Consider the following 21,177-nt stretch of genomic DNA (forward strand, 5'->3'; position numbering starts at 1 on the left):
ACACACACACACACACATGCAAGGATTTCACCGCCAGAGGCTGTGTCTGATGCTCAAAACAAACACACACTGGCAAGTCTGCACAGAAACGCATTTGCTTGCACACAGACGGCAAGTTTAGGAAACATTAACACACTTAAGCTTACACATCCCGCTGTCTGTTTAACTGTAGAGCTTTTTTTTGTCTCTCACAGATATTTTATTATACACAGTCTGTGCACTGTCTTATTCCATTGAGACAATCTCTCAGTCAGAACTCATGTTTATTCTGTGCACTGGTCACTTTCAATATTTCACTTCAGTGGGCACCTACAGAAGGCACTGAGTGGAAACAAAATTTATAGGACAACAAAATCTGTCAGCGCGCTCACAGCGAGTTGCCTCCATTGGTTAGGTCTGTCAGTCAGTTGGGCTCAGAGCTCCCTGCTTAACATCTTCCTGTGTTGTGTGTTGACCTATTTGTCTGGTTGTTTAGATGTTGGAGGTCCAGCAGACCCCATCGCCCCCACCATCATCATCCCTCCCAGGAACACAAGCGTGGTCACAGGGACCTCAGAGGTCACAATGGAATGTGTGGCCAATGCAAGGTAATATTTATTTATTTTATAGGCTAAGACAGAGCCTCTCTATTCAAGGGTCACTGCACTTAAACTAACAGAGACTGAAAGATATTTTTTTCATGTTGGTTTACGTCTGAGTTCTTGCTAAAAAAACACAGCCTATTGAGATGTTCAAGGTGAAGAGGACTGTTGGGAAATCTATGAACAAAGGAGAATCCATCATTTTTCTGTCTATAGGCCTCTCATTAAGCTGAGTATTTCCTGGCGTAAGAACGGCGTGTTGGTGAGCAGCGGTTTGAGCGACTACAACCGGCGCCTCACCATCCTCAGCCCTGTGGTGAGCGACGCCGGCTACTACGAATGCGAGGCTGTTCTCCGCAGCAGCAGCGTGCCTTCAGTCAGTGCCGGTGCACATCTGCACGTACTTGGTAAGAAATTCAAATGATTTATTTATGCTGGTGCATGCAGGGCAGAACTGTAATCTTGACTGAGATGCCCATGTTTGTGGAGGACAGCGTCCTGTAATTACTCCTGTTACCATTATAGCTTCACACTAATTCACACCCATCTCCCTCGTGACACGGGACAGTATTGAAAATATGTAAAAATCTTTGGACATGTGTGATATAAGTTATTGCACACATATATGTGAGAAATTGCAAACATTAGAAAGTGAGAACACATGGCTTTAAGTCAGTTTGTGTTTTTTATGTTACACAATACAAGATATAAGAACTTTGACTAGAGAAGTGGACCTAAGACTTATGCTTTGAGGCTTTTGTAAAAAATTTTTTTCTTTAGAAAATTACTGTCAGGTCTTCCGAACTATAAATACTAAGAGTTTAATGATAAATCAATTCCTACAATCCAATCCGAAACGACCAAGTGCCATCATGTGATGGGAGCAAGAAATGATCAACCATTATTACAGTCCAAAGTGTGGAAACACTTTGAATTTTGCAACGACATGTGATCATAGAGTGTGGTATCATGTTCTAATAATGTATTGTTTTGATGTAGAAAACAACAGTGGGCTGAACTTTATGAAACTAAAATGTGAATGGATATGCCAATAACTTTTTTTGCTTGCACACATATTTAATCACACTTGATTATCTTGCAAGAAATACAAGGAGTATAAAAAACGTCATACGTACTGTTACCAGTACCAGGTATTTATCTCTGAGTTACATTGGGTAAATTTTTGGCCATAGATGTCCTTGATTAATATTAAGTCAATGAATCGTATTGTTCAAAATGAACCAAAATTGACTATGGACTGTATTTTCACCTGCAAATTATGATATGAATTGAATCAAATTGTTACACCTCTTCCTTCTTGAGATACATTTGTTGTAGGGCAGACACAGTATTTGCAAATTACTGTGCCCCACACTTGCCCATTTCAAGTTCCTCAGCAAAATTGTTGAAATTATTATATTATTTATAGGATTCCATAATGGTTGTGACCAAATACTGTGGACTTTACGTAAGAGTAAACTCCTTGGTCACAAGTAACAGCTAAATCTAAACTCTTTGGTTGCAGGTTCTGGTCAAGCCTCATACCTATGCTTTAGTCACGACTGCCCATAAGCTTTGTGCTCTCCTATGGGGTCCAGAAGACCCCACCCTTCTTTTGATGAATGATCCCTCCCATGACAAAGGTGGACAGGATTTCATGTCTCCATGGACACCAGTGAAGATAAAAAATCCTTGAAAAAAGAAGTTCAGCTGTCTTGTGGGGTCCAGATGACCCCACTTGTATTGTAAACATGCCTAGAATCACACAAGAGTTAAGGGGTAGATGCAGGACAGGCAGGTGGCCTGCAAAAAATGTACAAGATCATAGACCACTTGTTGAACATCGAGCAGGGAAAGGCAACTCTAGGCCTTGAGGGCATGATTTCCAGATATCCAAGCCCTACTCACGACTGATTACCTGGTTCAGGTGTGTCCAGCCAATCAGAACACGCCAGAGCAGGGTATTTTGGAAAACATGCAGGAATCCAACCCTCAAGGCTCGGAGTTGCCTATCCTTGCTCGAGAGCAAAGAGTACTTGATGGTAACTAAGGGTGAAGTAGGTGAGACGTGGGCATATCATACTGATTTTTCATTTTTTATCCCCCCTTTATACTTGCACACTGCCCAAGAAGTTAGTGCTGTTCAAGTGTTAGAAATTAGGAAACTGGACTGAGTGTAGTTTGTTTGGGCATCCTACAGGCACTTAGATATCATTGCATGTAACATTTGCGCAAAGACAGTAAGGAGCCAGTGCACGCACCTACTGTTGCCTAGGGTGTGGAGTATGGGTACAGTATGTCATAAGTCCATTGGCCTCTCAAATACTTCACGATACACTTACCACACACATGACAGAGGTACCTTCCATTTTCCAGACATTCCTTGAAGAGGAAAAACACATGCTCCCCTTAACCCTTGTGCTATCATAGGTATGTTGGCATTGAGAGTGGGGTCATCTGGACCCCACAAGACCATGTGCTGAACTTTTTTTCCTCAATGACTTTTTATTTCAGTGGTATCCACAGAAGACATGAAATCCTGTCCACCTTCATCCACATTTGTCATGGGACGGATAACACGTCCATGTAAGGCTTGGGTCATCTGGATCCCATAAGATAGCGCAAAGGTTAAGATGTGGTCACACCTGTCTATCACTCCCACGAGCACAGACAACCCTAAAACCCACAGCCTCCGTATGGGTCAACCCCCAAATGGGTGTATGTGACTAAGGAACGAACCACAACTTTTAACTAGACTGATGATTAAACTAAAGACTTAACTTAGATATTGGACCAAAAGTCTTGAACTTTGGCTAAATTGAAAGCAAAGACTTAAGCATGACTTGAACTCAAAAGGGAAAACTTCAGGATTGTCCGGGGATTGCAAAAGTACCAGCAAGGCATTTCTGAATCAAATTCTTGGGTTTTACATAAAGCCTGCTTAGTCACGAAACAATGGTGTGACACACAAACTTCAGCACAACTGCTCAAAGTCATCCATATTTAGGGTCGTTTTTAGACAGTAAATTTTGCACAAGTGGAAAACAGAATAATTCCACATCGGCACTCAATGACGCGTTAATATTAAAGCCATTTCCACATTTAGCTACATACATCATTCACATTTCAGGACTAAACTTAGCATTTAGATTTGCAAGTTCAAAGAAATGTGACGGTCTGAAATTGATGTAAATATTCCCCGTCTCGCTGCATAACTTTTGCAGAAGCGTGGCTGTGAAGTTGTGAGGCAGAAACCGAAAAGCGTTATTGATTTAAAAGGTAGAAAGCTAATGGTTGGCCTCGAGAAACAGTTTAATAGCATTGCTTGAATCACTTTCACTGAATCCCACTGAAACACTTTGATGTGTTCAAGGTTGTGATGTGACTCAAAGCACAAGGTGGGGTGAACTTTTCCCTTGATACTGCCAACTGAGACTTCTCTCTCCTGCCTGTGACTTGGAGGGGAAGCCTACTTTTAAAGCCGTCTTTATATAGACACCGAGCTCTGTGATTCTGTACCTCATTTGCTTTGATGTTGTTGTTTTAAAGTCACATTATCTATAACTGGGTGCTTTGTGGGCTGTGATGCAGATTTACAATGTGGGTTTTCTTTCATTCTGAAATATATTCTGATGTTTTCTTGGTAATTTTTTTCTTCTTTGTGCGATCAATCAGAGCCACCACAGTTTATAAAAGAGCCCGACAAACACATCACCGCTGAGATGGAGAAGGTGGTGGACATTCCCTGTCAGGCACGGGGTGAGATTCGTTTTTACTAGAAAGTCATAAATCTGCCAGCTTGTTAGATAAAGTTTTTTTAGATATTTTTGTACTTAAAATAAAGATGAATGGTTGTCTATATTCAAACCGAACCTTCAATCTCCCTCTGCAGGAGTGCCCCAGCCAGACATTGTGTGGTACAAGGATGCCCTACCCATTGATCCAGTGAAGACGCCCAGGTACAGGGTCCTGGTGGGAGGCAGCCTGCAGGTCAATGGCCTGCTGCCTGATGATACCGGCATGTTTCAGTGCTTTGCCAGAAACATGGCAGGAGAAGTTCAGACCAACACATATCTTGCTGTTACCAGTGAGTACTCCACCAACTGAAGATGTGCTTTCCTTTCAATGAAACCAGTCAAAGAAATTATAAATTGAATTGTTTTCAGTATTTTATTTAATTTTTAAGTAGATTTTAAAGAATTCACACTGCACATAATAGATAAGCATAAAGCACTATTGTACAATGTTTTCAAATCATAGTAAACCGTGTATATAAAGGTTAGAGTATGTTGATGATTATATTTTTATTTGATAAATTGCATATTGTTATTGTTATCACCTGAAAAAAAAGGTTCTAAATTAAGCCCAAACTTCGCAACTATTTGGTTATGCACTGGCCCAAAAATTATATAGATATATATACATATTTAAAATTACATCTTTAGTAGGAAAGTGGATTTTTTTTTTACCTTTTGAAAGATTTTATATATTAACCGTTGTCGAAATGTTAAAAACAGTTTGACAACACTACATGTTAGCAATACTAGCGTATTCACAGTACCTGCAACTCCCAAATTGTTTGCAATACTTGAAAAAACAAAGTGATACCACTAAAACAAACATTACTGTGACTATGCTAACTCGCTTAATTATTACTAACTTGCAAAAAAAAAACACATTTCGACACCGCTATGTGTTAGCGGTGTTAGCGCATTCACGATTCCTTCAACTCCCAACATTCTTTGCAATACGTAAAACAACAGACTGATAATACTGAATCAAACTTAGCTGTTACTACATTAACCTCCAACGTAGTAAGTAACACGTTAAAAACGAAAAAACAGTCGGACACAGCTGCATTAGCATATTTACATGTTCACATTTGAGCCATGGCAAATGGCAAATGCACTGTGAATAGGGGATGAATTCAGAAATACCCATAGAATTGTTTTTGGAATTTACTTGATTTCCTTCTTTTAAAGTTATTGATCTGGTTTAAAGCTATCAGCAAAGCAGGTGTTTTTTTTGACAAATAATGCTTTTTATTATATATAAATATTACGATTTGTCTCGATTTTCCCAAGATTTTATTATTTAAGTATCTTGTTGATGTTGCTGGAAAAAAAATCAAATGCTGCCTCTTCTTTCTGAAATACTTGTGAATTTGTAGATGAGGGGGTCATTTATTTATTTTTTTATCCAAGCTCGCAGCACAGCTGGAAGTTGAAAATCAATGTTAATTTAACTCTCGCTGTGCATCTTTCGACAAGTTTCTGACATCTAATTTTCTTCACTGTGTCTCAGTTCCCGCTGCCTTCACTCCACGACGCTCTTGTTATCAGAATTCATAATATTCTGTCTCGCCAAATCACCCCTTCCATCCCTATTTTTCTCCCTGACAGTGCTGCCTCCCCTTCTATCGCCTCCCTCCAGATCTCATCTTGTCACCTTCTCCTTTCTCAACACGTACACGCGTTTCCACTTCTTCTGTGTCCTGAGATCCACTCTGCTCCTGTGACAAGCTCCCTTCTCTGCTCCGAGTGATACAGTTTCCTGTCATCCTGGAAAGGCTTTGATTTATTGCATATAACATATAGGGATTTTTGGTTTTGAAATGCCTCCTCTGTTCGTCTGTGCCTCCCTCTCGGTTATTTTCTCCCCTCTTTTCCATATATTTGATATCTCTCTGGGTGTAAAAGATAAAGCGGCAGCAGACAGCTGTGGCGCCAAGGTGAAAGCCGTGTCAATCCTTTTAGAATTAGTTGGACAAAGCACTGACTAAACGCTGAGATGCAGCAGGCTGGTGCTTACAAGAAATACGTTTGAAGTGGGGCTTTGCCACAAACAGTTTTCTTCCCCCTCACCTTTATAACCCTCTTACCTTTTCTTGTTGCTCTACTTAGCTCCCCGTGTTCTCTGTGTGTGTGTGTACTCTCTTTGTCTTTAGGCATTGCGCCGAATATCACAGCCGGACCTTCTGACAGCACTGTGATCGACGGGATGTCAGTCATCCTCCACTGTGAGACCTCAGGAGCTCCGAGACCGGCTATAACCTGGCAGAAAGGTCTCTCACATGCATGCACGCAGTATGCAGATCCGGGGATTATTACGTCTGTTATACATTACACATGGGACCCCAGTTTGCCGTGGCTTAACAAATAAAGCCTGATTAAAATCCTTTACCAGGATTTACCCTGCACCCGGCTTTTGCATCCCAATAGAAGATCAGTACAGAAAAAAAACTCCAATCCTCCATTTTCATATCTCCAAATGCCTAATTTGTTTTCTTTCCACTCTATACCTATCTGACTGTTCTGCTGTTTATGTATTTCCTCTCTTATTAGTATTTTGTTTCTCTCTGGGGTTTCTTGCATGTTTAAGGTGAGCGTGTTTTGGCCAGCGGTTCAGTGCAGCTACCCAGGTTCACTCTGCTGGAGTCAGGCAGCCTGCTCATCTCACCTTCACACATCTCGGATGCCGGGACCTACACATGCATGGCGAGCAACTCCAGGGGCATCGACGAGGCATCTGCCGACCTCATTGTGTGGGGTACGTGTGCAGGGTCAAGATGGACATGGCCCTTTGTGTCTTCTTCCAAATACCCATGCTTGATGTGCTGCAATGTGGAATAAAAATAGGATGTGTGAGAGGTACTGCCTGTGTGGTAGCAAAAAAAACAAAAAAAATAGTAATACCTTGGCCACAACTACCCTTAAGGGTGGATACAGGCTGTATGTGGGACTGCTTGCAGACTGCTTGGCGAGTCCATAGAAGGAAAATGTTGATGTACATTTTTATCTATGGGTATGCTGCGGGCGATACGCTATAGGAAACACTATCCACTACAGTGCAATGAAAGGGGACACAATGACATAATTGTCCTTATATAATAAGTGCGTGTAGGGGTGTTGCGGATCACAAAACTCATGGTTCGGATCGTGTCACGGTTTTAGGGTCACGGTTCGGATCACTTTTCGGATCAGTAAAAAGTAAAAAAAAAAACAACAAAAAAACACCACCACCAACAACAACAACAACAACAACAACATGAAAGCTAAATTAATTTTTGGAAACGTTTCAAATCATATATTCAAAATGAATATAAAGTACTTCCCTTACACAAAAGTTCAAAACTTTTGCTCACTGAGGCCTATTTATTAAAACAAAAAATCTTTAAAGTTTGAACACAAGCAAAATGCTAAAACTTGTAGTTTCTGAATACATACAAATCTACAAAAACAGAGAAAAGAATGCTTAAAAATAGTTTTGAAAATACCAAATCTATCTGGTGTTCACTTGAAATACAAATGTTCTGATCCCACTCGCCAAATGGGGACATTTAAATATTTAAAATAATAATAATTATCTGTAAAACGTGGCACTGTTGCACCCGCTTTTCCTGGTGATCTTTTTGGCTTGCCATAAAATCATGTCCATTACGGATGTATTCTTTGAATCCAGAAATTGAAACGTGTACTGATGCTTTTATTCAGGTCTTAACATTAAATAAACCTGATATCTATCCATCCGCGTCAAGTTGAGTAAAGTTTGTGACGGAAGCTGCAGGGTTTTTCCTGGCTTAAAATAAGGTGGTGGTGTCTCGTGGGGACTTCAGATTTGTATACCTTAACAAGTTTATTTTATTATTATTATTATGTAACTTTATTGAACATTCTTTCAATTTACATATTTTACTATAGATCACCTCATTATAAAACAGAAATGTAACTAACAAGCCTAATTTTGATACACAATAAAACAACAAATTATTCTAGTTTGAAGCTCCATACAAAAGCTTCAGAAGAAACCCTCAAATTCATGGCCCCGCCCCCTTGTCCGTTTACGAGCACTCTCTCCTTTCCGCGCGGCAATAGACAGACTGTCTCCTTTTTTCTTTTTTCACGGAGGTTCTCCTCTAAATCAGGTGTTTAAACTCCTGATTTTAAAGCGTGTCTTCTCTCCCTTAAACTCTGTGGGTCTGACGGTAACAAACAGCTGTGGAAGAATAGTCCAGTCGGACCGAACCATTTTCAATTAAGAGGAAGGGGGGTCCACAGACGATGTTTCCAAAACAAAATATATAATTATTGTTACCTTGACATTAAAATCAAAATATTTGCGATTATATATTGGTTATTGGTTTACTGAAATTATTTTTTCTGTTGTATCATTTTGTCATCATTCGGGTCTCCGTGGACTCTCTCTCAGTCTGGGCTCCTAGAATCAGCCACATCCCCCCTTTTCCAGGAGCTGGTGGCGGCCGACACCAAATTCTCTATGCAGGAAAAGCTCTGAAAGCTCCGCCCACACGCAGCGGGAGATTCAGGAACAGACTTTAAGAAATAACCGTGAAGCTGTTACTTCAGCGCTGGTCAAAACAAAGAGGATTTACAGGAATTTGACAGAATTTCATTGATGTGAACGGACAATGATTAAAATTATGAGAGCCCAAGGTGTGTGCGCTCGCTGGGGGTGGGGGTCGGAGTGGTCCGCGGTACACACGTGTCCGAACCGTGTCCCGAACCGTGGCTTCTGATCCGTACGGACCACGGATAATCCGTGATCCGCAACACCCCTAAGTGCGTGAGACTTACACTTCATGATACACTTAGCCCACGCACAACAATCATACATTCTGTCTTCAAGATGTCCCTTACAACCCTTGTGCTATCTTATGGGGTCTAGATGACCCAAGCCTTACATCGACGATGTTATCCATCCCATGGCCCCCAGGCCTGGCTCCAGGTTAGGGCCCCAGTGACGCCAATCCGCTACTGGATCTGCGATATTGCTTCCCATGAAGGGGTTCTGAATAGATAGGGGGAGAAGCTCGGTCACCACGAAAGAGCTTGAAGTAGAGCCACTTCTCCTCTACATTGAGAAGAGCCAGTTGGGGTGCCTTGGGTACCTGGTCTGGATGTCTCCTGGTTGCCTCCCTGGAGAAGTGTTCCGGGCATGTCCCACTGGGTGGAGGCCCCAGGGAAGACCCAGGACAAACTTGAGAGACTGTGTCTCTCGGCTGGCCTGGGAGCAGCTCAGCGCCCCCCCCCCCCAGAAGAGCTGGAGGAAGTGGCCGGGGAGAGGGAAGTCTGGGCATCTTTGCTTAGACAGTTCCCCCCATGATCCGGATGAGCGGTTTAAGATGAATGGATGACAAATGTGGATGAAGGTGGACAGGATTTTATGTCTGCCACGGACACCAGTGCAAATCAGAATTCATTGAAAATAAAAAATTAACCGCACTGTCTTGTGGGATCCAGATGACCCCACTCCCAACTCAACATGCCTAGGATAGCACAATGGTTACGGTGGTAACGCAAGCCTCAAGCCACTTCAGGACACACCTATACTTCCTTAAATCTGTTTCCACACCTGTCTACAACCCTCCACAGGCCTGGACAACCCACAAACTTGCAGCCAAATCCCTGTATGGCTTCAGTGTGACTGAAGCTACATTTACACCGCCCTCAACCATGTGTGTTCAAGCAACCACTTCCAATGGAAAGTCTATGTGCGCGAAAATCTGCGTTTTAGGCTTCCGCGTTCAAAACTCGTGTTCAATCAAAGCTTTGCAAGTTTCTATGCCTGTTTCTGGACTCTACGTACAAACCATTTAATGTACCAGTTTAACCAGAAGATTTGACCAAGCTATTAGAATTTTGTAGTGACAAATTGATGATGTCCCCTTCAATTTATGAAAGTGTCAACTATGAAGATTGATCATGATGGAGAAAATTAATAATTGTAGTATGTGCCATCTGAAATTTTATGACACCAAGTTTTTCATGTATCGAAATAGAAAGAAAAAGCCTGGAGCGAAATTCGCATGATTTACACCAATCCGATGTTTTGCACCAAGTCATGTGGACATGCGCTAATAAACAGTAGAAAAGACAAAGCAGTGTTCTTGAATGGATTTCACACCCAATGTGTCTGCAGTCAGATATATTGGGTGTAAAGCCTAACCTGGTGGATGTTTACAAGTTACAGATTAAAGAAACAGGAAAACAGCAGACATACTCAATTCTGTCAGACACAAAAACTGTTTTTGATACTCATTTAAAGTAATCACTGAGGTGTTTTCCAGAAATAAATTAGAGTCCAGACATTTCATTTCAAAATATTTTTTTCTGAAACTCATTTGTCATTTCTTCTGCCATTGTGGAAGAAAAAAACTCCTGTCTATTCTTTGTTCCAATAAGTCTTTCTTTTCTGTTTTTCCTCTACCCAGCTCGAACTCGAATTACCACTCCACCACAGGACCTGAGCGTTATCAAAGGAACTAAAGCTGTTATGACCTGTGGAGTCACACATGACCCCAGTGTAATTATCAGGTAAGAGTATGTTCACATAGACAGGGATATTGTGGATGTCTCTATACTTCCTAACCTTAGGAAAAAAAAAACACTTCTGCAGTTTATCAAGTGCTTTGCTGCTAAAGAAAACTTCAGGAGACCAAAGGATCAATAGGAAAAAGACAGCAGCATAAACCTGTAGGATCTAATGGTGACTTATTTAAACAAACATCGATACTGCATTTGCTGGGAGCTTTGTTTATCTTTGTTTTTCCACATTTTAGGTGAAATACCAGTGGCTATTAGTTTTTAAAACATTACAAATAATTCATTGTATCTGTTCAGTTTACATTGAAATAATTGCAGCAAACAATATGTAGTTTTTTTAAGTTTAATGTAGTGTTTTTAAACAATAAAAAAGGAAATGTATGTATGTATGTTAATTTGGTTTTATTTAATGTCAAATTTGGTATTTTTGGGGGCGTCCCCCTTTCATTTGCAGGTGCTTAGAACATTTTTAAAGTCAGTGGATGAAATTCTGGTCAATGTGACAGGCTTCATCAATTAATGGTCTATTTTTGCAGTTATGTCATATGCAAGGCGCATTTCCATCATAGGACGTGGCATCCACATGCATGGACATCACATTTTGGGCTATGTTACCACAGTAGTTAATTCTGCTTAACTGGAGCTTTGTTTAGAGGGTTAGCTCAAATATGAGCTTGGGTCTTAAGAGGTTAACCAAAAAAGAGTTTAAGATAAGATAGGTCAGCTTCAGTAGAAGCGTTAGCCACGTTAGAAGTGTTAGCCACATTAGAAATGATAGCCAAGTTTAGAGGCGTTAGCCGTATTAGAAATTTTAGCCACATTTGAGGCATTAGCTGCATTAGAGGCGTTTGCCACGTTGGAAGTGTTAGCTGTATTAGAAGCGTTAGCTGCATTAGAAATAATAGCTGCATTAGAGGCTTTAGCCACATTAGAAGGGTTATCTGCATTAAAGGCATTAGCCACATAAAAAGCGTTTGCCAAAATAGAAGTGTAGCCAAGTCAGTAGAGTTAGCCAGGTTAGAAGCGTAAGCTACGTTAGCCACACGTGTTAGCCACATTAGAAGCGTTAGTTATGTTAGAAGCATTAGACACGCTAGAAGCATTACCCACGTTAGCCACACGTGTTAGCCACATTAGAAGCGTTACTCATGTTAGAAGCATTAGACACGCTAGAAATATTAGCCACGTTAGAAGCATTAGCCACATTAAAAAGATTATCTGCATTAAAGGCGTTGGCCACATAAGAAGTGTTAGCCGCATTAGAAGCGTTAGCCACAATAGAAGTGTAGCCAAGTCAGAAGAGTTAGCCATGTTAGAAGCGTTAGCCACGTTAGCCACACGTGTTAGCCACATTAGAAGCATTAGCCATGTTAGAAGCGTTAGCCACGTTAGCTACACGTGTTAGCCACACGTGTTAGCCACACCTTTTAGCCACATTAGAAGCGTTAGTCATGTTAGAAGCGTCAGCCACATTAAAAGGATTATCTGCATTAAAGGTGTTGGCCACATAAGAGCGTTAGTTGCATTAGAAGCGTTAGCCACAATAGAAGTGTAGCCAAGTCAGAAGAGTTAGCCATGGTAAAAGCGTTAGCCACGTTAGCCACACGTGTTAGCCACATTAGAAGTGTTAGTCATGTTAGAAGCATTAGACACGCTAGAAATATTAGCCACGTTAGAAGCATTAGCCACATTAAAAAGATTATCTTCATTAAAGGCATTGGCCACATAAGAAGTGTTAGCCGCATTAGAAGCGTTAGCCACAATAGAAGTGTAGCCAAGTCAGAGAAGTTGACCATGTTAGAAGCGTTAGCCACGTTAGCCACACGTGTTAGCCACATTAGAAGCATTAGCCATGTTAGAAGCGTTAGCCACGTTAGCTACACGTGTTAGCCACACCTGTTAGCCACATTAGAAGCGTTAGTCATGTTAGAAGCGTCAGCCACATTAAAAAGGATTATCTGCATTAAAGGTGTTGGCCACATAAGAGCGTTAGCTGCATTAGAAGCGTTAGCCACAATAGAAGTGTAGCCAAGTCAGAAGAGTTAGCCATGTTAAAAGCGTTAGCCACGTTAGCCACACGTGTTAGCCACACGTGTTAGCCACATTAGAAGTGTTAGTCATGTTAGAAACATTAGACACGCTAGAAGCATTAGCTACGTCAGCGTATTCACAATACCTGTAACTTTAATCCTTGTTTGCAACACGTAAAAAAAAAAAATCAATTGACATGCTAAAACAAATGTGGCTGTCACTATGCCAACTCCAAACATTGCTAGTAACATAAAAAAAGAGCAGTCCAACACCGCTACATGTTAGCCGTGTTAGCGTATTTACATTAACACCCAACAAAACATTTTGACACAGCGCCATGTACGTCTCAAAATCACTTAAACATTGCTAAGCACAACAAATATAAGGTGCACTGAAATTTATGTATTTATTATGTATTTATTTTTTTAAACTAAGGCTTTTGAGTTTGCCTTATAGTGCAGAAAATATAGTATGTCTATGGTATTCTTACCACACTCTGTCACAGTATGTTACGGTTTAAATTGCTGCGAATAGCCCACTGGTCAACATTGTTTCATTTTGATCTATAAATAACGATGTGTGTAATGCCATGTTCACCCTGCGCTCTGAAACACTCGTTTAGGTGACCACTTTCAGTGATAAGTCTATGTAAACGCATGTAAATCCGCCTTTGGGCTTCCACAATCAAAACTCTTGCATCCACGCTATACTACACAAGTATTTAAATCTGTTTTTGGACGACAAAAGGTACAGCAATTGAACATGCGCTGAAAGATAAACCAGTTGAACTTAGACCAATCAGGGACTCAGATTTGGTAGTGACGGATGGGTTGCGTCCTTTCCAAAACACCAAAGTGCCAACCTTTTGGAAATTGATCATGAGGAAGGAATTAATAATTGTTTTTTGCCCGGTCTGAATTATTCAACATCAAGTCTTTTATATATTGGAATAGAGCTGTGAAAGAAAAAAGCCCGGAGGAAGATTCGCCCCACTTTGACACTTTTAAGACAGCCTCTGGAGTACATTTGCACAACAGTGGGATAAAACCTTTTTCACATAGTCCAAACGTTAATCTAACTTCACAGATCATCTCTCAAAATCTGCTTTTCCGTCATCCAGCCCTTCTAAACTGGTTTCCCTAAACATGATGTCAAGACAAATCAAAAAAAGAAAAAGATTCATCAACTTATATTAAAGGCAAACAGACAATTTTGATAGCAAGTTTTCAAAAGATGCAAAAACATAGTGTTATGATTATTTCTGTAAATGTCTTGGACAAATAGGAGTGGAATTGGATTTGTTGTTTAGTGGTCGACATATTGGGTCCCAGCAAGAGGTCTGTAAAGAAAAAAAGAGTTGCTACCAACAGACTTGTTGACCAAAGTCTAACCCTTTCCCCCCAACTTCAGTTGCAATCAATAGAGCACTGTGTCCCTTTCTGCTGAGAGGAGAAAGGTACATCTGAAGCTGTGTTTGAGCTGAGCAGTCCTGCTGACTGGGAATCGGCTGTTTGATATGCAGCCACTGCATGCGCGCAGGTCAGCTCTGATGGTGAGTTTTGTAGAGACATGCAGCAGAGAGATGAAACACCTCACTAATGACAAGCTCATCTTTGATTGTGGGGAAATAGAAGACATCCAACACCTAGGTTTACTCTTCGCTGTGCTGTCAGAAGGAGTTAACCTCGACTCGTGGCTGACAGTCTGGAAGGTGGCGGCGGAATTATGCATGAATGATGCTGGAAATCTGATGGAAGTCGGTTGCAACTCGTAGTTTCAGTGATTTAATTGAATTAGAAAAATATTAAAGAAAACTTACTAGGAAACCTTGTTTGACGTGACTCCTAAGTTTTAATGACAGTATAAACATTTGCAAGAAAATCTGGCCACAGAGAAAATAATACGGTGCATGACAATTAATAGCCGGATGTCCTTTCCCCTGCCGGAGCCGGGCAGGGGGAGGGGCCATTATCCTACAAAAAATGGGGTAGTTTAAAGAAATATTTGGAGAAAAAGTATTGTTCTATAAAGTTTTTTATTATTTTATTCCAAAATGTGTATTAGTTCAGATATTCCTGCAAAAACTAAACTTCTTGATGTGACCACGGAAATGTGAATGGCGGCTGATTTGACAGCAGTTGTAAAGGATTGTAAATCAATGAAAGAGCATTTTGATGTTAGCTTTCATTATTTTCCCCAAAACTCTGTTCTGAGAAACTAATGGATTGAATGTATTGATCACAACGTCCGTAAACATTGGAGAATAAGTTAAAAGAGTCTTTGGTGAACTGGAAGGAGAAAGAATCTGGATTTAGGAGGAAGTTCTGTCCATGAAGATCTTCACTTCCTCGTCTGAGCTGACATCTGGATCAGAACCATACGGCTGGACATTACTGATATTGCTTTGACATTTGTAGCAGTGGTGACGATTTACACTAGCGAGACACAGGGGGGGTCAGAGGTAGGGCTACTCAGTTCAACTCCTTAAGCCACGCCCCCTCAGAAGAGATTTTGGAAACAGAGGCTTCAGATCAACATAAAAAAATGGCTTTTTAAGACATTCAGGTTGTGGGATTTTGGTAAAAACTTCACAATCATTATTAAAACACTACTGAGAACGTTTTTTTTTAAAATAAAAACAATTGTCATAGTCAGACTTAAGCCATATTTCCTTTAAAAGGATGATGATTGTGAATATAAGTGCTTTTTTTTCCAGGTTTTACCAAAAAGTGGGAGTTCTGATCTAACTGCTGGGTTTGCTTCTCTTAGGCACGTCTGGGAGAAAGACGGCTCAGTGATCAACGTTCAGTCCGTCCCCCGCATGCAGCTGTCCGCCGACGGCACCCTGCACATCTCCCAGACCTGGTCGGGTGACATCGGCACGTACACGTGCAGGGTCACTTCAGTCGGAGGCAATGACTCTCGGAGCGCACACCTCCGTGTCAGGTAACTTCCCATTTCCTCCTCTTCCTTTTTTTTTTTTTTTCCTCCCTCTCTTTTATATTCTGCAAAGACATGGGAAAGAACATGTACACACACACATCTGGGAGTCGAACGCAGGCACCATTACCACCGTCTCTGCTGTCCCCCGCTCCTCTTATCGACACCTCTGACTCATTTCCACTTAAATGATGCCTGCTCCTCCTCACCTTCCTTGTCCTCATTCTCACCTGACACACTTCCAGCCTCTGGTGCCCCCCCCCAGAGCCACACATCCCCACTTCTCCTCACACAGAGACTTTTTCTTTGTTTTTGCTCTCCGATCTCCTGTTTCCTCATCATTCTCCCTGAACTGGAACTAAAGTCGGGATAGAATATGAATCGAACTCCCTGTTGGCTACTGAATGGCTGTTTTTGTCTGCTAGCTTGCTGGCTGGCTGCCCTCAAGGCCTGACTTAGTCATTGCTTTGGGTTTATGCATCAGTCTGCCTGCGTTTATCTAAATTTATGGATGAATGGATTAACGATCGCAGCTTTAGCTTCATTTATTCCCGTCTTAAACCGAGCTTTGTCTTCCTTTCCATGTCCTAATGCCTTTCAGCCCATCCCTTCTTGCCTAATCTAGTAATATCCATCTCATTTTGTTTGCCCGTGTGTTCATCTTGACAGGGAGCCATCTTCCCTGTCTTGTCAAGTCACATTTCATCACCTGTCTCACTGATCTCTGTATTACGGGGAAAAATTCACTTCCTAGAGATGTTCCGAGGGGAAGCAAAACGCTTCCCAGTCTTAGTGCCAGGGTAGAGAGAGAGAGAGAGAGACTCGTTTTATTGATCAAAGTTGTCCCCCCACGACAGGCAGCTCCCCCACGCTCCGGAGAACCCCACAGCCGTGCTGAGCAAGTCGGAAAAAAGAGCCATTGACCTGGCCTGGGCGAAGTCTTTCGACGGCAACAGCCCCCTCATCCGCTACATCCTGGAGGTTTCTGAGAACAGTGAGTCGTGCGGCACGCTCCGTTCATCTACACTCTGTATGTTATAATAAGCAAACATGATTTAAACTGTTCTCAAAGTGATTTTACTATGGGGCCACTGAAGGCAGAGTCTGGCTATGGGGTTCCATTTGTGTCAAAATATGTTTTAGTCTCCATTGTCTATAATCCATCGTCTATGTCTACTGAACAGGTTTATTGAACATTTCTTCTTGTCTATGTACTACTACAATACTACTACAATATCTTCTGTCTGTCCTATGAAACGACAGGAGCTAACGACGTTAGCAACTGTTGCTAAGGACATTTTTAACGATCAGATCCAACGACAATAGCAAATGCAAAGTTTTAAACATAAAGCAAGCTGAAACATCTCAAAGCAAATGCAAAGCTACCATCAAAGAAGCGTGGACACACAGAAGATATTGCTTAGCAGTACAAAGACATAAACAAATGTCCAATTAACTTGTTTAGTAGACATAGTGGATGAAAAAAACATTTTTTTGGCACAAATGGAACCCCATACAGTACTGGATCCACATGTTAAGAAAGTGATTTGCAAATAGTCACTTTCTAAAATAAATAAATAAATAAAAAGTAAGGAACTCAGTAATGTGGAGCAGGGTGTCGGGTTTCCTGAAAAATTCCCCTTCTTCAAGGCCAGTCAATGTCACGCCCCCAAGAGCCATATACCCCCCAGTGATTGGTTGGCTCGTCAGCTCTGCACGCACAACTGTAAAAGTGCCATACATACAAACATTAAACTTTCATATTAAGGTGGGGGATGCAAAATATTGTCAAATGGCCTGTGGACCGCCAATTTGAGACCCCTGATTTAAATAAACAAAATACAACCAGAGCCTGCATGTGAAGCTACATTCACACCACCCTCTGCGATGCGTGTTCAAGCAACCATTTTTTTATGAAAAGTCTGCGTTAGTGTGTTTCAAAGTTCAAAACTCTATAGTTCGTATGTAGCTACGACCATTATCTGGCACCACGTACAAAACGTGCATTGTTAGTTAAACCAGGTCATATTTTGACCAATCAGACACTTGATTTGGCTGTGACCATAGATAGTATATAGAGAGAACTGCACTGATTATCCCCACTTGCGTTCTGAATAGGAACAGGAAAAGGACAAAATCCCATTGACTTCTATTGAGAAATAAACAGCTATTGCTCAGTCAGAATAACCATTCTAGCTATTATGTCTCTTTTTAACATGTTCTTGCTAAACCGTTTTTTTGCAAGTTATTCAAATTATAAACTGGCCTATCAGAAGCCTCAATAAAAGCATGTGGTGCCTGTTTGCCTCCACCTCGAACCTTCGACACGTTTGGTTCCGCTATCAATGGAAGGGGTGTGGCTTTCCATCAAACTCACTCCTAATTTGCAAGAGTGGTTGCCATAGAAATGATGGATAGGACCGACTCAGACCAATAACTGCTTACTAACGTCTTCTGGTCCCAAAATGGCAAAGTCCATTTTGCGGAAAAATGGCAACTGAATTGACTTGTTAGAACCAGAGGTAAGGCGATTTCTATTGATGACGTCACATCTGTGCTTTGTCCATCTCTGTATATGTCAATGGTTGTGACGTATTGATGGCGTTCAGTGCCAACCTTTTGTAAACAGAATATGGAGACGAAATTAATAGATGCGACTGGAATTATATGACACCCAGTCTCTTAGTTATTAGAATAGAGGTGTAAAAGAAAAGAAAAACAAGAGCGAGATTTGTAAAATTTGTACCACCACAACATTTCGCACCAAACCTCCTTCAACTGTAGGTAGCTAAAATACGCTAGTAAACCATAGAAAAAGAGAAGTTCTTCCAGTGTGAACACTATTTGCTAGGTATACGTTAAAGAATTACCATTAGTACGTTCTTGAATGTATCCGTAGCTTGACATTTTGCTTATTTATCCCTATTTTCTATGTATAAAACGGCAGATTGTTTTTTTTTTTTTTTATCTGAAGTCATAATCAATGAGTCCAATTAAGCATGTCTATCAATGCCCTTAATTAGATATTCAAGTCAAGTAAAATATACGACCTCAGTACTTACATTTGCAAAGTTCCATTTTTATTCCTCAACACAAAAGAGCTTTATGGTCGACAGAGAAGAAAATGTGTTGTTTTTCTTTATGTGTCTGAAATGTGTGTTTTTCTGTGTCATAGACGCTCCCTGGGCCATCCTGCAGGCCAATATTGAACCGGAGTCCACAGCAGTGACGGTGAACGGTTTGATCCCAGCTCGCTCCTATCAGTTCCGCCTCTGTGCCGTTAATGATGTGGGGAAGGGGCAGTTCAGCAAGGAGACAGAGCGGTTAGTTATAGAGCCTAATCTGTTTTTTCAATGTCGACATTTATTATAAGTTAATGCAAAGCAGGGATTTTTTTTTTTTTTATTGTTGGGCAGAAAGCATACATTTTCCTCTCTGGTCGTGTCATTTGTTCACTAATTATGGCCCGCAGCAGTCACTGACTGTAAGGACTCTATTGTTTACACTATTCTTCTTTCTTTTTGTGTGTTGGAGTGAAGATTTCTCTCCTGCTACATGCTTACCTCTGATGACATAACAACGGGAGAAACCGCCGAAAACATGAGCGGCGCCAAAATCTTTTTAAATATTTCAAAACCACCTATGAAACCAAAACTCTTGTGTCAGGCATTTCTAAAAGAAGTTTTTAAATTATTATGGGATGGCAACAGAGGCTACAGTTTGGTGGCCATTTTGTAAAAAGTGTAACATTTTCACATTTTTGCACAACATGTGAGTTCTTCACAAAAATTCTTCACCAAATTTCACAAGCATGCTACAAGGTTAAGGCTATAACCACACCTAAAGTTTTGTTGACCTTTGACCTTGGGAAAAGGCCACCATCTTGAATTTCCCCCAAAAACTTAACTTTAATATCAGCTAAAAATGTAAATTCTTCCTGGGGATTCCTAAATCTTCGAGCATTATTAGCAAGCTAGTTGTGAAAAAAAAAATTTTTCCAATTAGATTTTAGATTAGATTTTGAACAGTTAGCGTGGCGGGTTCCGCAAAAGTGGCGTATACCATGACACAGTTTTTAGTGAAATATTGTGAAAATTGAATGCATGAACTATTGACTTGAGCTGAGTGAAATAATAACATCCAATATGAATACATGAGGAATGTGGGCGCTCTGAACAAAAATTATATCCGTTGCCAAGGAAATCCAAAAGTTTACTTTCGAAGATTCTCACAAAAATGACATTGATCTGTTCCTCAACCCCAAGTGACCCAAAAATTAAATGGTTGCTATGGAGATACAAATAAATAGATGTGTTTTTCCATTATTTAGTACTGACTAGGTTAAAAGTGGCCCTAGGAGGAAGTGAGAGGCGTGCAGCCATAGATATAATAGAGAGTAGATGCCGCATCGACCACTACTTCCTATTGGCGCTGACGAGCCGCGGGGCCGCCATTTTGGACCAGTCGCCCTCTCCACTTGTTGTAATCTGTTTGACAGGCGCAACGAAGAGTCCTCGCGCTTAATCGATCATAACTCGCTGAATACTCAACCGATTTTCAAAATGTTTTCTTTGTTGCAAACATCATACATTTAGCTATGATCCAGTACACACGGGTTGGCATAATTTATAATTTATTCTGGGCTTTACTGTAATAGAAGCAAAAAATAAATAAAAGACTCAGCTATTTTAATATATATGAACACATACTGTTTTATTTTAGAAAGATAAAAAGAAAGATACAAATATAATATATGCAATATATTTACAGAATTATAAATCATATATACATATATTAGAAAGAGATACTCAAACTCAGTTTTTATATTCCTTATATATAGATAGAATATAAATATAATATATGCAATATAATATATTTACAGAATTATAAATCATATATTTTTAGAGAGGGAGATAGACAATCAAACTCAGTCTCATATTTCTAATATATAGATAGAAATTGATATAATATACTTGTAGAATTATAAATCATATATATATATATTAGAAAGAGATTCAAAGATTCAAAGATTCAAAGACTTTTATTGTAACTGTCAGTAACAGTTAAATTGTGGGGAGTCCACCAGCAGCAATGCACAGCACAATAAAAATATAGAAAAAGATAGAGATACTCAAACTCAGTTTTTATATTCCTTATATATAGATAGAATATAGATATAATATATGCAATATAATATAGAATTATAAATCATATATAGTTTTTAGAGAGAGAGAAACTAGGGGAACAAGAACATGACAAACCATTAAACCATATTTACAAAA

General features: G+C 40.3%; 1 protein-coding gene across 5 annotated transcripts in view; it reads left to right on the top strand.

Moving 5' to 3' along the window:
* Window positions 1-21,177, top strand: part of sdk2b (sidekick cell adhesion molecule 2b) — a 414,280-nt gene that overhangs the window by 328,134 nt on the left and 64,969 nt on the right. For all 5 annotated transcript variants that reach the window (XM_024284902.2, XM_024284901.2, XM_024284899.2 and 2 more), the window contains exons 6-15: window positions 476-587; window positions 798-988; window positions 4,257-4,340; window positions 4,474-4,668; window positions 6,529-6,645; window positions 6,963-7,130; window positions 10,813-10,915; window positions 15,725-15,901; window positions 16,753-16,889; window positions 19,071-19,218. In XM_024284902.2, the coding sequence (XP_024140670.1) occupies window positions 476-587; window positions 798-988; window positions 4,257-4,340; window positions 4,474-4,668; window positions 6,529-6,645; window positions 6,963-7,130; window positions 10,813-10,915; window positions 15,725-15,901; window positions 16,753-16,889; window positions 19,071-19,218 (1,432 nt within the window). The remainder of the gene's footprint in view (window positions 1-475; window positions 588-797; window positions 989-4,256; window positions 4,341-4,473; window positions 4,669-6,528; window positions 6,646-6,962; window positions 7,131-10,812; window positions 10,916-15,724; window positions 15,902-16,752; window positions 16,890-19,070; window positions 19,219-21,177) is intronic.

This window comes from Oryzias melastigma, linkage group LG19, assembly GCF_002922805.2.
Source record: "Oryzias melastigma strain HK-1 linkage group LG19, ASM292280v2, whole genome shotgun sequence".
In the NCBI taxonomy this organism is placed as follows: Eukaryota; Metazoa; Chordata; class Actinopteri; order Beloniformes; family Adrianichthyidae; genus Oryzias; species Oryzias melastigma.